The 14,674-nt window shown below is 32.7% G+C and overlaps 1 protein-coding gene across 1 annotated transcript; it reads right to left on the reverse strand.

Moving 5' to 3' along the window:
• Window positions 1–5,739: 5,739 nt before the first annotated feature.
• Window positions 5,740–9,710, reverse strand: LOC129899140 (uncharacterized). The gene is made up of 3 exons (XM_055973962.1): window positions 9,447–9,710; window positions 7,914–8,302; window positions 5,740–7,424 (listed from the first exon to the last, which is right to left on the reverse strand). Exons 1-3 carry the CDS (start codon window positions 9,510–9,512, stop codon window positions 6,161–6,163), a joined length of 1,719 nt encoding a protein of 572 aa, XP_055829937.1. The 5' UTR covers window positions 9,513–9,710; the 3' UTR covers window positions 5,740–6,160.
• Between the last annotated feature and the right edge of the window lie 4,964 nt (window positions 9,711–14,674).

Raw genomic sequence — 14,674 nt, forward strand, 5'->3', positions numbered from 1 at the left:
CAATAAAAGTCTGAATTTTTTTTTGACCGAAAGTCAATTTATCAAAATATTCATAGGCTAACACACACGAAAAATAAGAAAAATGCCTAATTTCGCTTTGGCAATCCTTAAATACAAAGAACGCGCAGCGATTCGTGTTGAGACTACAGGTATTGATCCATATGGTACTTATAGAGGGTCCCATAAAAGTTTCATAAAAGATTTAGTTGAAAGTTAGTTAACCAAAATATTTATGGTCTAACACAAATGAAAAATAAGAAAATCGTCTTATTTTGCTATTGGCGGCCCCTAAATGCTACGAATATGTTGTGGATCATGCCGAAGCTCCACATAGTGATCCCTCGAGTACTTATGGAAGTTTAAACAAAAGTTTTGAAAAAAAATTGATAAGAAGCTCGTTCACCAAAATATTCATTGGCTACAGGTACTTATCCCCCAGATACTTCAATAAAATACTAATGGGCTAACACACATGAAAATAAGAAAATCGGCTAATTCAGCTTGTGCGGCCCCTAAATAATATGCATGCGACGTGAATCTTTTAGAGACTACACGGACCGATCCTCCGGGTACTTACGGAGGGTCCCATAAAGGTTTTGAAAGTGACCTAAAGCCAGTTCACATTCATTAGCTAACACACACGAAAAATGAGAAAAATCACCAAATTTTGCTTATGTGACCTTAAATGCTATGAATCACTATGGATTGTGTCTATTCTACACGTATTGATCCCTCAGATACTTACAAGGGATCTCATAAAGGTTTTGAAAAAAAAATTGACTAGAATCCAGTTCACCAAAAAATTATGGCCTAAGACATAAGAAAAATAAAGAAAATCATTTAATTTCACTTGTAAGACTCTTAAATGATATAGATGTATCGTGTATATCGAGGCAACACGTACTGATACCCAAGGTACTTAAAGTGGGTCGCATAAAGGTCTCGGAAAAAAATGACCGAAATCCCCTAATTTCGCTTATGCAGCCCTAAATGTAATGAATGCATTTTGGATCGTGTCGAGCCTACACGTATTGATCCCCTAGCTAATTATAGAGGATCTCATAGAGGTTTTGGAGAAAAATTGACCGAAATCCACTTCACCAAATTATTTATGGGCTAACACATAAGAAAAATGAGAAAATCGCCTAATTACGCTTGTACGGGCCCTAAATGCTATATATGGATCGTGCATCATATCGAATCTACACGTACTGATCCTTGGAGTACTTACGGAGGATCCCATAAAGGTTTCAAAAAAAATTTAACCAGAAGCCATTTCACCAAAATATTAATGGCTAACGCACGCGAAAAATGAGAAAATTACCTAATTCCGCTTGTGTAGCCCCTAAATGCAATGTATGCGCCGTTGATCATGTCAAGGATAAACATATTTATCCATCAACTACTTACGGAGGTTCCAATAAAGGTTTCAGAAAAAAATTGACTGGAAGTCAATTCACCAAAAATATTCATGCTAAACACACACGAAAAATGAGAAAATCACCTAATTTCACTCGTACGATCCTTAAATGATATGAATGCATCGTAGATCATGTCGAGGCTACATGTACTGATCATCCAAGTACTTACGAAGGGTTCCATAAAAGTTTTGAAAAAAAATTGAACGAAAACCAGATCACCAAATATTAATGGGCTAACACTTATGAAAAATGATAGAATCGTATAATTCCGTTTGTGCGACCCCATAATGTTATGAATGAGTTATGGATCATGTTGAGGCTATACGTATTGATACCTCGGGTACCTACGGAGGATTCCATAAAGGTTTTAGAAAAAAATTGACCGAATGTCAGTTCATCAAAATATTAATGGGCTAGCGCACACACGAAAAATGAAAAAATTGTCTAATTCAGCTTGTATGACCCTAAATGTTATGAATGCAGAGTAGATCGTGCCGAACCTATACGTACTGATATATCGGATACTCATGGAGGCGCCCATAAAGGTTTGGAAAAAAAATTGATCGGAAGCCAGTTCACCAAAATATTAATGGGCTAACACACACGAAAAATTATAAAATCTCCTAATTCTGCTTGTGCAGCCCCTAAATGTTATGATTGCGTTGTGGTTCATGCAGAGGCTACACATATTGATCTCCCGGGGTACTTAAGGAAGTTCCTATAAAGGTTTTGAAAAAAGCTGACCGGAAGACAGTTCATTAAAATATTTAAGGACTAACACATATGAAAAAAATTAGAAAATCGCTTAATTCTGCTTGTGCGATCCTAAATGCTATAAATACATTGTGATTGTGATGAGGCTACACGTAATGATCCCCTGGTACTAACGGAGGGTCCCATAAAGGTTTTGAAAAATATTTGACCAGAAGCTAGTTTACCAAAATATTAATGGGCTAATACACGAAAAATAAAAAAACAATCTAATTCTGCTTGTGCAGTCCTTAAATATTATGAATACGACGTGATTCATGCTGAGGCTACACGTACTGACCCCCTAGTACTTACAGAGGTCCCATAAAATTTTCAAAAAAAATTAATCGAAAGTCAGTTCACCAAAATATTTATGGGTTAACACAAATGAAAAATAAGAAAATCGCCTATATGTATTGATCCCCGGATAATTATAGAGGGTCCCATCTAGGTTTCGGAAAAAAATTGAACAAAGCCAGTTTATCAAAATATTCATGTGCTAACACACATGAAAAATGAGAAAATTGTCTAAATCCCCTTGTGCGTCCCCTAAATGCTATTAATGAACCGGCTGATACTACACATATTGATCCTCCGGATTCTTACGGAGGGTCCCATAAAAGTTTCGTAATAAAATTGATTGAAAGCTAATTCACCAAAATATTATATGCTAAAACACACAAAAAATGAGAAAGACGCACAATTTTGTTTGTGCGGCCCCTAAATTCTATGAATGCACAGTGAATCTTATCGAGGCTACACATACTAATCCATCGGGTACTTACGGAGGGTCCCTAAAGGTATAGAAATAAAATTAACTAGAAGTCAGTTCACCAAAATATTAATAGGCTAACACACAAAAAAATGAGAAAATCACTTAATTTCGCTTGTGTAGCCCCTAAATGCTATGAATGCACCGTGGATCGTGATGAGGCTACATGTACTGATCCCCCGAGTACTTACGAAGGGTCTCATAAAAGTCTTAAAAAATAGTTGACCGAAAGTCAGTTCATCAAAATATTCATTGGCTAACACAGCTAACACATACGAAAGATGAAAAAATTGCATAATTCCTCTTGTGCGGCCTCTAAATGTTATGATTGCGCTGTGGATCATGCCGAAGATACACATACTGATCCCGCGGGTACTTACAGAGGGTTTTATTAGGATTTCGAAAATAAAATTATCGAAAGTCAGTTCACCAAAATATTTATGGGCTAGCACACATGAAAATGAGAAAATAGCATATTTTCACTTGTGTGGCCCTTAAATGTTATGAATGCGTCTTGGATCGTCTCAAAGCTACACATATTGATCCCCTGAGTACTTACTAAGGTCCCACAAAGGTTTTGAAAAAAAAATTGACCAAAAGCCAGTTCACCAAAATATTAATGGGCTAACACACATGAAAAATGAGAAAAACGCTTAATTCCTCTAGTGCGGCCCCTAAATTCTATGAATGCGCTGTGGATCATGCCGAGACTAAACGTACTGATCCCGCGGGTACTTACGGAGGGTCGCATAAAGGATTAGAGAATAATTGATCAGAAGCCAGTTCATCAAAATATTCATGGGCTAACTTAACCGAAAAATGAGAAAATCGTCTAATTTCGCTTGTGCGACCCCTAAATAGTATGAACCGTGAATTGCGCTGAGCTATATGTATCGATGCCTCGAGTACTTATAGAGGGTCCCACAAAATTTTCCAAAAAAATTGATCGAAAATCAGTTCACCAAAATATTAATGGGCTAACACAAATGAAAAATGAGAAAATAGTCTAATTCCTCTTGTGCGGCCCCTAAATTCTGTGAATGCGCCATGGAGGCTATACACGTACCGATCCCCCATGTACTTACGGAGGGTTCCATAAAGGATTCAAAAAAAAAATTATCTGAAGCCAGTTAACCAAAATATTTATAGGCTAGCACACACGAAAAATGAGAAAATCATATAATTTCGCTTGTGCGGCCTCTTAACGCTATGAATGCGTCGTGGATTCTGCCAGGGTACACGTACTTATGACGGGTCTCATAAAGATTTCGAAAATAATAGACCGAAAATCATACTACCAAAATATTAATGGGATAACATTAATGAAAAATAAGAAAATCACCTAATTTCGCTTAAGTGACCCCTAAATGCTATAAGTATTTCGTTGATCGTGCCAAGGTTACACGTACTGCACCCCAAGTACTTATGGAGGGTCTCGTAAAGGTTTCGAAAAAAATTGGTTGAAAACCATACTACCAAAATATTCATGGGCTAACACACACAAAAAAATAAGAAAATCACATAATTCTGCTTTAGTGGCTCCTAAATGCTATTAATATGTTGTGGATCGTGCCAAGATTAAAATCATCGCTTATTCCAAAGCGAACCCTTGACCTGGATAACTACTCAGCGGAAGTCTCAACCTAATAGAAAGAGTATCTAAAAAGGGTGAGCATTTAAAGTACATCAAAAGTAAACTCATGCATATCTGAAATAAATCTTTGAATATGATAAGATCAAAGTTTAAGACATCAATAATTAAATACTGGACTGACTCTCTACTATGTCTATGAAGCCTTTAAATAATTTTGAATAGGTACCGGAACGGACCCACAGCAACCTCAAAAGGACTAGTGATACTGAGTAAATAAACTAAAAAGGAGTTCCTTTGAAAACAAAGAGGCCTGACCAAAAGCTTGTGGATATGATCTTCAACAATATGCATGTTGAAGATCTCTAACACTTGTATCTGTATCATGAAACGATGCAGCGTCGAAAGACGTTAGTACATGAAATGTATGGTATGTATAATGGCTGGAGGGGATAAACTGAACTGAATACTCATAAACAAATAATGAAAATAACATAACTTAAATAACGCATGCAAGTATGGTAAGATGTCAGAGTTTTACAAAATGTAAGATAGTAAATGCAACTCAAAGTAAAAGTAATATATTCTCTTTTGGTTAGTTTCTCTAACCAACAACCATCACTATAAGCCTCGTGATGATACAACGTGCTTCTCACGTTGCCATAGCCGTCCATTACCTTGTCAGGATAGGGGACGTAAACTCAACTCATGTATCCATATAAAGTCTGTATCAGGGACTGAAGTGAGAAATCGCCCGAATCAACGGCACGTTCCTATCCTACACTGATTAGTAATATATGGATTTGAGTTATCTAATCTCTTACCCACTTCTTACACTTATCTCATTTCCAAATTATCCCTCACCCTAACTATAAACATTTTCCAGTGGTTGTGTTTTTATTTTTTTCTAGTTTCGAGGTTGTGAAATTCGAAATCATGATTATCGAAGTTTTTGGTGTTATGCCTTTTTCAAAAAAGCATTTTGCCTTCCTGGTGCCTTTCTCGGAATGCCTGTACAGAAAAAAAGACTATGCAAAAAATAAAAAGACGAAGTCCAGTGTAATTCAACAAATAGGTGCTAGACTACAACAACAACAATATAACCAATGTAATTCAACAAATAAGGTATAGGAAGGGGTGATGTGTACGCAGACCTTGTGAAGGTAGAGAAGTTATTTCTGATAGACCCTCAACTCAAAAGTTGCTAGACTGCTAGAAGATAAACTAAATACTGAATTTAAGACTGTACATGTAGTGCAAGAAGAGTATAAAATGACAAATGGATAAAACTAACAAAATTTTCTCAGCTAGCAGTGGTAAATACTTTTCTTCCCCATGTGTACAATGATATAGAAGCAGATTCTTCTTCTTTTTTTTTTGTATCCCATTCGGTGTCCGGTACATGCATTAGGGCTCCGACTAATTTGAATTCATGCTCCTAACAAGATTTTTTCCATACCAAGGGCTCAAACGCGAGACTCTAGTTAAGGGTAGAGGATCCTATCCATACCACCACAATCTTTGTGGGTATAGGAGCAGATTCAGATTCTGCTGAGAGCCAGTGGCATAACATTTTAAACAATTCTCTTTTCTTTATAGAATTCTGACTACAAATCCCCCCAAAACTCAACAACTCAATGCTTCACATTTCACTGGAATTGATTGATTAAATCCAGCTTGAGACAATAAATTCCCAACTATCGCAAGCTCTCTGCAAAACGCCCCTTTGAACACTGTCGCATTTGTGTTACTACATAATGCAGTATTGCATACATCTGAATCAAGAGTTTCAGGTCCAGATCGTTGAAGTTCTTGAATTTTCTGAACTTGTTGCTGCATTACAACTGTGCCAAAAGTTTCAGTTCTTGATTGTTGCTGTTCTTGATTTAGCTGAACTTGTTGCTGCATCAGTTGCAATGCAGCAGCAGCTTTCTTTCTCTGCTTCTCAGCTTCTTCTTCGTCCTTGATTGTCGCCATCAAACTAGCATAACCCCTCTGTATCAGTCTATAGAGCAGTAAAGCTGACATCTTTGCTCTATCTCTTACAGAATCTACATCTTGTTCATCTGCAAACTCACATCTTTCTATGAAACTCGTCAATTTATCAGGCTTGTGTCTTAAGGTTAGCAACAAATGCGCTCTTTCCAGTTCTGATCTTGAACAACCCCACTTTAAACCAATCAATGCATAGTAATCCACATTCCCCATTTCACCATTTGCAACCCTCCTCTTCAATTCTTGAATTTTTGTAGCCAAGGAACAAAGCCTCCCTGGAATCTCCCTGTATTCCACATTTTGACGCTTCCATATTGGTCCTGGTAATTTCCTATCCCGTAGAATTGAATTGTACAAGAGTTTTAAGTGTTCCAAATCATGAAGACTATCAGGCAAGCATCTTATGGTTTCAAATAGTACAGCTCTAGTCCTAAGAGCATCAATACAAGAAGGGTCCAATGCTAGCGTTCGATTGCAATCAGCTATTGCCTCTGCAATTCGACCAGAAGAACGATAAGCTGATGCTCGATACATGTAGCATTCGGCCATGAACCCCTGAGGGGCACCACGACGACCATCCACAATTTTTGAAAAATGCCTAATAGCTTCTGAGTAAAGACCAGTATCAAGAGCTGCAATTGCTGCAGTTTTTCGTCGTAAGAGTAGCTTGATATGACTGAGAAGTTGAGAGATTGTTTCTGACTCGGTTATTGGCAAAGTTGTGCAGCAATTTTTGCCTGAGATTGGATATTTGGCAAACAAGAAGCTATCTTCAGACCAACAAATGCTCTCACGTCGAAATGCATCCATTGCAAGGCGTTTGCCAGTTTGTAACAGAACCATTGCATCTTCCATTAGGCCCAAATGGCAACAAGCTTGTCCTAAGACCAAGTACCTGTTAAGACATGATGTAATTAAGAAATTAAACACAACTTCCCTCTAAAAACTTTTAAATGAGACGATCACACAGCAAGAATTCCTTGGTACAAATCTTTAGTAGAAATAGAGCCTACTAGACACTCTTCAGCCCGTCTTTAAAAAATAGTCAATGTCAAGGAGTGTCAAATTCCAAAGGTAGAACTCCATGACAATGTCGGATATTTTTCAATTACAAGGGCTGAAAAGTCGATATTTGTGAATTTTACCCCAAATGTCATCACCACCCAAATAGAAACAAATATTTCCACGTGGTTGACCCATGAAAAAGAATAAGACTCACACATGAAAGGGTGTATCGAGACATAACATAATTAAATAATTAAAAATGTGTTCGCTCTAACAAGCTTCAACTTTTAATGAGACGCTCATCAGACTCACAGTGACAGGGCGTGTTAAAGCATAATATAATCAAGTAACTCAAAATGCACTTTCTCTAACAGCTTACCTCCATTGACCTTCTTTATTGCAATTCTTGTAAAGGCTAGCCATAACCTTCTTCTTCAAATTAGATACAGAGAAGCACTTGAAGTTAGGTTCATTGCCATAAGAAATGAGCCTAATTTGCTCCTTTGAGCTATCAAATGAATCAGACGAAGAGGTAGACGATGTGTCATCACTAGGCATTTTCAGACTAGGAATATAATCTTGTAGCATATAAGCTACATCCTTGAAACACCTTAAATAAAGCAAAGATCGAGCCTTTAACTCTAGAGCTAATTCAAAACGCGGAGAAATTGCAAGTGCAGCTTCAACAAGGGCAAGAGCTGAAGAAATCTCATTTGGTTCTTGAGAGGCAATGAGAATTTTGGCATCTCTGATATATTTTTCCACAATCTGGATAAAAACAAATACAGAACATAAGACCGAGTTTAGGATTTTGAGTTTATGAGTTTTGGGTTCTAGAAGATACAGCATAAAAATAAATAACACAATTTGAGCCCAAGCCACCGGATTCTGCCGAATCCATTGGCGAAGTTCTAGCTCCGCCCCTTGCATTACTAACTATGTATGCAATTATCCATGAAAGTGAATGTACCGACCATCGGCAAAATCCAGAATGCATTTTTTAAACACAAATACAAGGTTTGAGCCAAAGCTACTAAATTCAGTTGAACCCATAATGAAGCTCTAGATCCACCCCTTCATAACTAACTATGTATGCAATTATCCATAAAAATGAATGAAATGAGAAAGGGTCAAATCAAGATTGTGTTTTTCAAATACAAATAAAGGTTTGAGCCAAAACTACTGAATTCAGTCAAATCCGTAGGTGAAGTTCTAGCTCCACCCCTGCATAACTAACTATGTAAACAACTATCCATGAAAGTGAATGAAATGAAAATTGATAAAATCAAAAATGTGTTTTCCAAACACAAAATACAAAGGTATGAGCTAACATTACTGAATTCTAGAGAACCTGTAGGCAAAGCTCTAGCTCTAGTTCGGCTATGTATTCAATTATTCATGAAAGTGAATAAAATGAAAATGGGTCAAATCAAGAATGTATTTTTCAAATACAAGTTTTGAAGTAATTGATAAAGTTGTTGCCATGTGAGCAGTAGGTCACGTATTCATGCCTTGAAAACAGCCTATGACAGAAATGCAAGGTAAGTATGCGTACAATAGACCATTGTCGTCAGCCCTTCCCGAACCCTGCGCAAGGCTGCCCATTTTTCAAATACAAATACAATGGTTTGAGCTAAAATTAATGAATTCTGTCAAACCCGTACACAAAGCACTAGCTAACTAACTATGTATGCAAATGCAATCATCAAAGAAAGTGAATTAAATGAAAAAAAGGGTAAAATAAAGAATGTGTTTTTCAAACACAAACTACAAAGTTTTGAGCTAAAGTTACTGAATTCTGCCGAACCGTATACCAAGCACTAGCTAATTAACTATGTATGCAAATGCAATCATCAAAATAAGTGAATGAAATGAAAAAAAGGGTCAAATCAAGATTGTATTTTTATTTTACCTTTTTGTTGCTAATCCACCAGGGCTTTTTTTCTCCGCAGGCAAGAAATGGAGGAGACGCAGCCATTGTTAGATCAAGAATCAAAATACCCACAAAAAAATCTTGTTTTTCGAGGGTAATGGGTATCTCTGTTTACATTAATATCTTCATTTTTTTAATTAAAAAAAAAATAGATGAAGAAGTGCATGAATATACAGTGCCAGCTTTAGAGAGAGACAGAGAGCTTTTGATCCTTCTGTTTTTTGCTGGCAAACCACGCCAGAATCTCTCTCTAAAGACTATACAATTATAGACTTATGTAGATGTATTTAATTACCCTAACAACATTAAAATATATATATATATATTTATACTAGTTCAATTTATTTATTTGATTTTGACTTAATATGAAATTTAGAAAATCAAATAAGATTTTTGAATTGTACAGTGTTAAACTAAACATATCAAAATATTTTTTCAATTTTGTGATCTTAAACATAGCATGTTTTACTCTTAAAATTAAAGTTTTGTCAAAAAGAAAGAAAACGACATTTTCTTTTAAAACAACCTAAAAAGGAAGATAAGAGTAAGACAAATAAATTAAAACGGAGAGAGTAACACAATTTTGAGAGAAGACAACACAAAAAAATCAATGTGGTTCAGTATATATATATATATGAAGAATTAAAATTTTATGAATTTAATATTTATGATTTTTAGTCATTTTTAGTTTAATCTTTTTCTTTAATCAACTATTAAGTTGAGAAAGTATAACTAGTTTTTAATTACATAAATTATTTCTATTATATTTGCATTTATTAGCACAATTTAAAAGTTAAACTACTAGATCCAAGGCTATATCCCTTATCTAGATCACGGGTCCTTGGGGGAAAAAAAGTAAATATTGTGCGTGAATTTATTTATTTCTGCTGCAACATAATTAATTTATTCATCTAATCCTTTCTTTTGTTTGTTAAATTTTCATTCCTCTCCACCCCCACCCCAACCCCAACCCCATCCCCCAAATCTCAATGGATAATAATTTCTCTAGAAGGTGACATATTGAAATCGTGAAAATTATATTTTATTAAGATAAAAAATAAAGTTTCATAAATTAATTATATGTTATTCGATCTATCCCAAAACTCCTTACATGAATAAGTTATGAAATTCATTGTATATATAATGTAGTTTATATAAAAAAAAAATATGATATATCATTAATATTCAATAAAAAAAGATGATTATATCTTGAGATATAAACTTGTGTAAAATAGTTAAAATCTTTTCTAATTAATATTTTTACACGATAAATAATTTGAGACAGAAATATATGAAAATATCTACTATAATGTAAGCCTACTTAATTACTACTACATCCTCTTTGCGCCAAAAGTTACACCTGTCATTGAAGAAAAGTAAGAAAAAACATATATTAATAAATAAAAAATATATAATATTAATTAAGAATATTTTAAGGAAGATGGCAGTGGTCACCATTAATATTAATAAATAATAAAACAAAGAAGATAACTTATAGTAAAAGTTATAATAGCAAAAATAGTGTTGAGAAAGTGAGAAGTGCAATGGCGTAAGGCATCAACAGAATCATGTTTTTTTTTCTTCTTTTGCTTTTCATTTTATTTAACTTAATGAATGCACATGATATATTGAGTCCACAACCATATTGATTTGTCTTAAAGTCTTTCTAAAATTAACTTTTTTATTTATTTTAAATGATTATGTAAAGAATTTTTATATTATCGATGCAAAGAATTTAAATGATTTTAATTTTTATCAAAGAAAAAAAACGATGAGTTAGTTATTTGTGTTTAAATTTGTGACAATTTAGACCTACGATATATGATTAGTTCCATTATTCATTTCATTACTAATACATATGGTCATCAACATCACCATTAATGGATTTTTTCAAAATCACGTGGTTGTTTTCACCCCATGTTGGTATCCGTATAAGAATTCTGATTAATTTTAATGTATGTTGCATAAGATTAGATAAAGAAATAAATACTTTTTATTTAAAATTATATGAAGTTCGAATTAAAAATTTGTGATGAAAAGAGAAAGCGGGAATACAAATTCATAATTTGAACTTTATGAGTTCTAAATTGTAGAATAGTAACTTTAAATGCTAGTTATTGTGTTATGGAATTAGTGTTTATACTTGTTAAATTTTTAACACATTGTTTGAGCAAAAGCGACTAGATTATGTTGGATCTGTAACTAATTTTAAAAAAAAAAAGGCTTGAAAAAATCTATATATACTCTGAATAAATGTATCTTATTTATTTCATTACAATGCTTCGGTATCCAAAGTCATGTCAATTCAAACAGAAATTAGGAAGAATTGAAGTAAGCTAATAATGTGTTTTGGACCTATCCTATTGGATCCATCCAAAAATCATGTATGTTTTTTCACCCAATGTCCATATATACATTGGAATTCCGATTAATTCTAATTTCTGTTACGTAAAATTTCAAGAAATAAATTTTATTTATTTTTTCATAAAAAGCTCGGAACTCGAAATTAGGAATACAAATACAAATTCAGAATTTAAACTTTATATTCAAATGCTAGCAATTATATTCAAAATTTAGTGTTTGTACTTATTTAGTAAATTTTTAGCACACGATTTGAGCAAAAGTAATAGTATTTTATCATATTCATTACTAATTAAAACCTACATTCAATCTAAATTAATATATTTTATTTATCTCACCGCAATTTTCAGTGACATTTAAAAGTCATGTCAATTCAAACAGAAATTAGGAACATCAGTAAACTAGTAATAATTGATGACACCAATTATTGTGAAATTAGGTATTGAACTAAATTGTGAAATGGGTATTAAACATCCCATGTTAATTGGTGTTGTTTACCTCTTTTATTAATAATAATTTTGTTTCCCTTTTCATTTAATGATTCTCTTTGGGAAAATAAACATGCATTATACATATCAAAATAGACCTATATCAAACATGAAAAGTATACAACCTTCAATATTCAATTATCGCACTTATAATTGAGCTTATATTTATAAATTATCATACAACTCGAAATGATTAGTTAAAGTATAAATAAACTATTTTAAATAATAAAAAAAATCATTTAATTTATAGAGGGATGGTCTTTCTTCCGGACAATATTATGTTATATGCCTTGGTTTGTTCTTCCATGTTAAGTATATGCCCAATCATTAATGACTCATTATATATATATATATATATTAGCTATAATTTAAGTGACATTATTTTTTAGCTTATAAATTCTTTTTAAAAGGAATAATGAATTTCTATTTAAAACATGTTGGAATAATAATTTTGGAGTAAGAATAGGATTTGTTATTTTTGATATTTATTTAATTAATGTTTAGTTAGGATTTATTTATCCTAGTTCATATAGAAATAAATTTTCTAATCCTAACTTAATTATATTTCTTACTATTATAAATAGAAATGTTGCCAGGTTATTTTCAATACACAGAAACACAAAAGAAATATACAGAAAATATAGATCAAGAGAGAACTTGATGTAAGATTCAAGAGATTTTGAGTTTATAAATAAAATATTTTCCTTCAAAACACCTAATTAAAAATTTTCCCTTTTTTTTCTTGATTAAAATTTTTATAACAATATAAAATTTAGTATAAACATAAATAAGACTATAAGTTTTAAATATCTTATAGTCATATAAATGTATGACATATTTTACTTAACAAGTTTTAAAAATCTCTTATCATATAAATTAAAAAATAATTGAAGTATAATACTAAAAACGAAGCTAATTAATAATCGTAATTCAGATCCTTACTTAAAGGTATTGGTGTTTTTGAGGGTTTGGGATTACACGATTTTCATATTTATTTTTTTAGTGAACCTAGTCGTCGTGAATTTAAATTAATTAAATTAATTAATTTCAAACATCAAATACTTGAAGAGAATAAATTTATATTTTGTTATGTTTCACCCTTAATTAATGATCTTAAATTAGAGTTTTGAATATGGAGAAAATTCTGATAGAAGCATCGCCCCCAAATAAAATCTTATCATGCGTGATTTGAATTTAATCAAAATTTTAAATAAAAAAAACAAAAAGAATGATCAATGTTTTTTCACATGCAAGCCGTAATTAGGTAAGAGGATCCAATAACTTTGACCGCAAGAAACGGTAGCACAAGTCAAACATCATCATGCATGTGCCAATATATTCCATCCATTCATACAAGGGTGTGATATTTCGATTCAGACGTTTTTGAAATATTGCTAATAACTAATGAATGACAAATATCCTATTTGAATGAGAATTTAATGAGTCGATTCATCCGCTACACATTTTGCTTTTATTACTGTATCGAGAGAATTTACATATATTGGTTGATGCATGTACATAAGATATTGGATTTCTTTGTGTCTTTTGTTGAATTTTCTCCACAGCTTGATGGAAGGATATATAAGTCAATGATTTTTTTTGTGTTTCGGTTAACCAACATGTTAACTAATGGATTATAATATTCTTTGTTATCTGTATCAAACTTATATGTTTCAAATGCAAAAGTCATTCTTTCGATTCAGTAGAGCAATAATCGTCTTTTTATTATTTATATATATATAAGCTCAACCAACATTTAGAATTTATTTTAATAGGAACAATTCAATGGACGGAATAGCAGAGAAAGAAAAAGAAGTAGTTTTGAAAGGATACTTTACTTAGCTAGCGATAGGGTTGTACAGAGCAAATCGATAAACTGCATCAAATCGACAAACCGAATCAAATCGGAAAAAAAATCCAATTAGTGGTTTGGTTTGACTTGGTTTGGTGTTTGAAAAAAAAACGACCATTATACGGTTGGTTTGGTTTTAACTAATAAAAGTCAAACCGAACTCAAACCGATCCGATTATAGATATACTACTTTTAAATTATGTTATACATAAAAATATTTATTAAAATGTAATTTATAAATATTTTTTTAAAATTTTTCATAATTTTTGTTTTCTTTTTTACATTTAGATTTGGACTTGAGAAACCCATCTAAATAATATACAAAAAGGTCATCTTATAAAGTTAGATTATAAAGTTAAAACTTCAAACAGTGTTCTGCATCCATCTTATATGTTGATTTTTTGTACTAGAACTCTTTTTAAGAAGCACTCCTCAGTGTTTTTTATTAGATACTATGAAAAACCCGAGAAATCCGAAAAAACCCAAAAAATCTGAAAAAACCCGAG

This window comes from Solanum dulcamara, chromosome 8 (genome assembly GCF_947179165.1).
Source record: "Solanum dulcamara chromosome 8, daSolDulc1.2, whole genome shotgun sequence".
NCBI classification, from domain to species: domain Eukaryota; kingdom Viridiplantae; phylum Streptophyta; class Magnoliopsida; order Solanales; family Solanaceae; genus Solanum; species Solanum dulcamara.

Coding starts and splice junctions, on each gene's coding strand:
- LOC129899140 (XM_055973962.1), bottom strand. CDS start 9,512: ATGGCTGCGTCTCCTCCATTTCTTGCCTGCGGAGAAAAAAAGCCCTGG. Junction 8,303..9,446: donor GGTGGATTAGCAACAAAAAG/GTAAAATAAAAA, acceptor GTTTTTATCCAG/ATTGTGGAAAAATATATCAG. Junction 7,425..7,913: donor AATAAAGAAGGTCAATGGAG/GTAAGCTGTTAG, acceptor ATGTCTTAACAG/GTACTTGGTCTTAGGACAAG.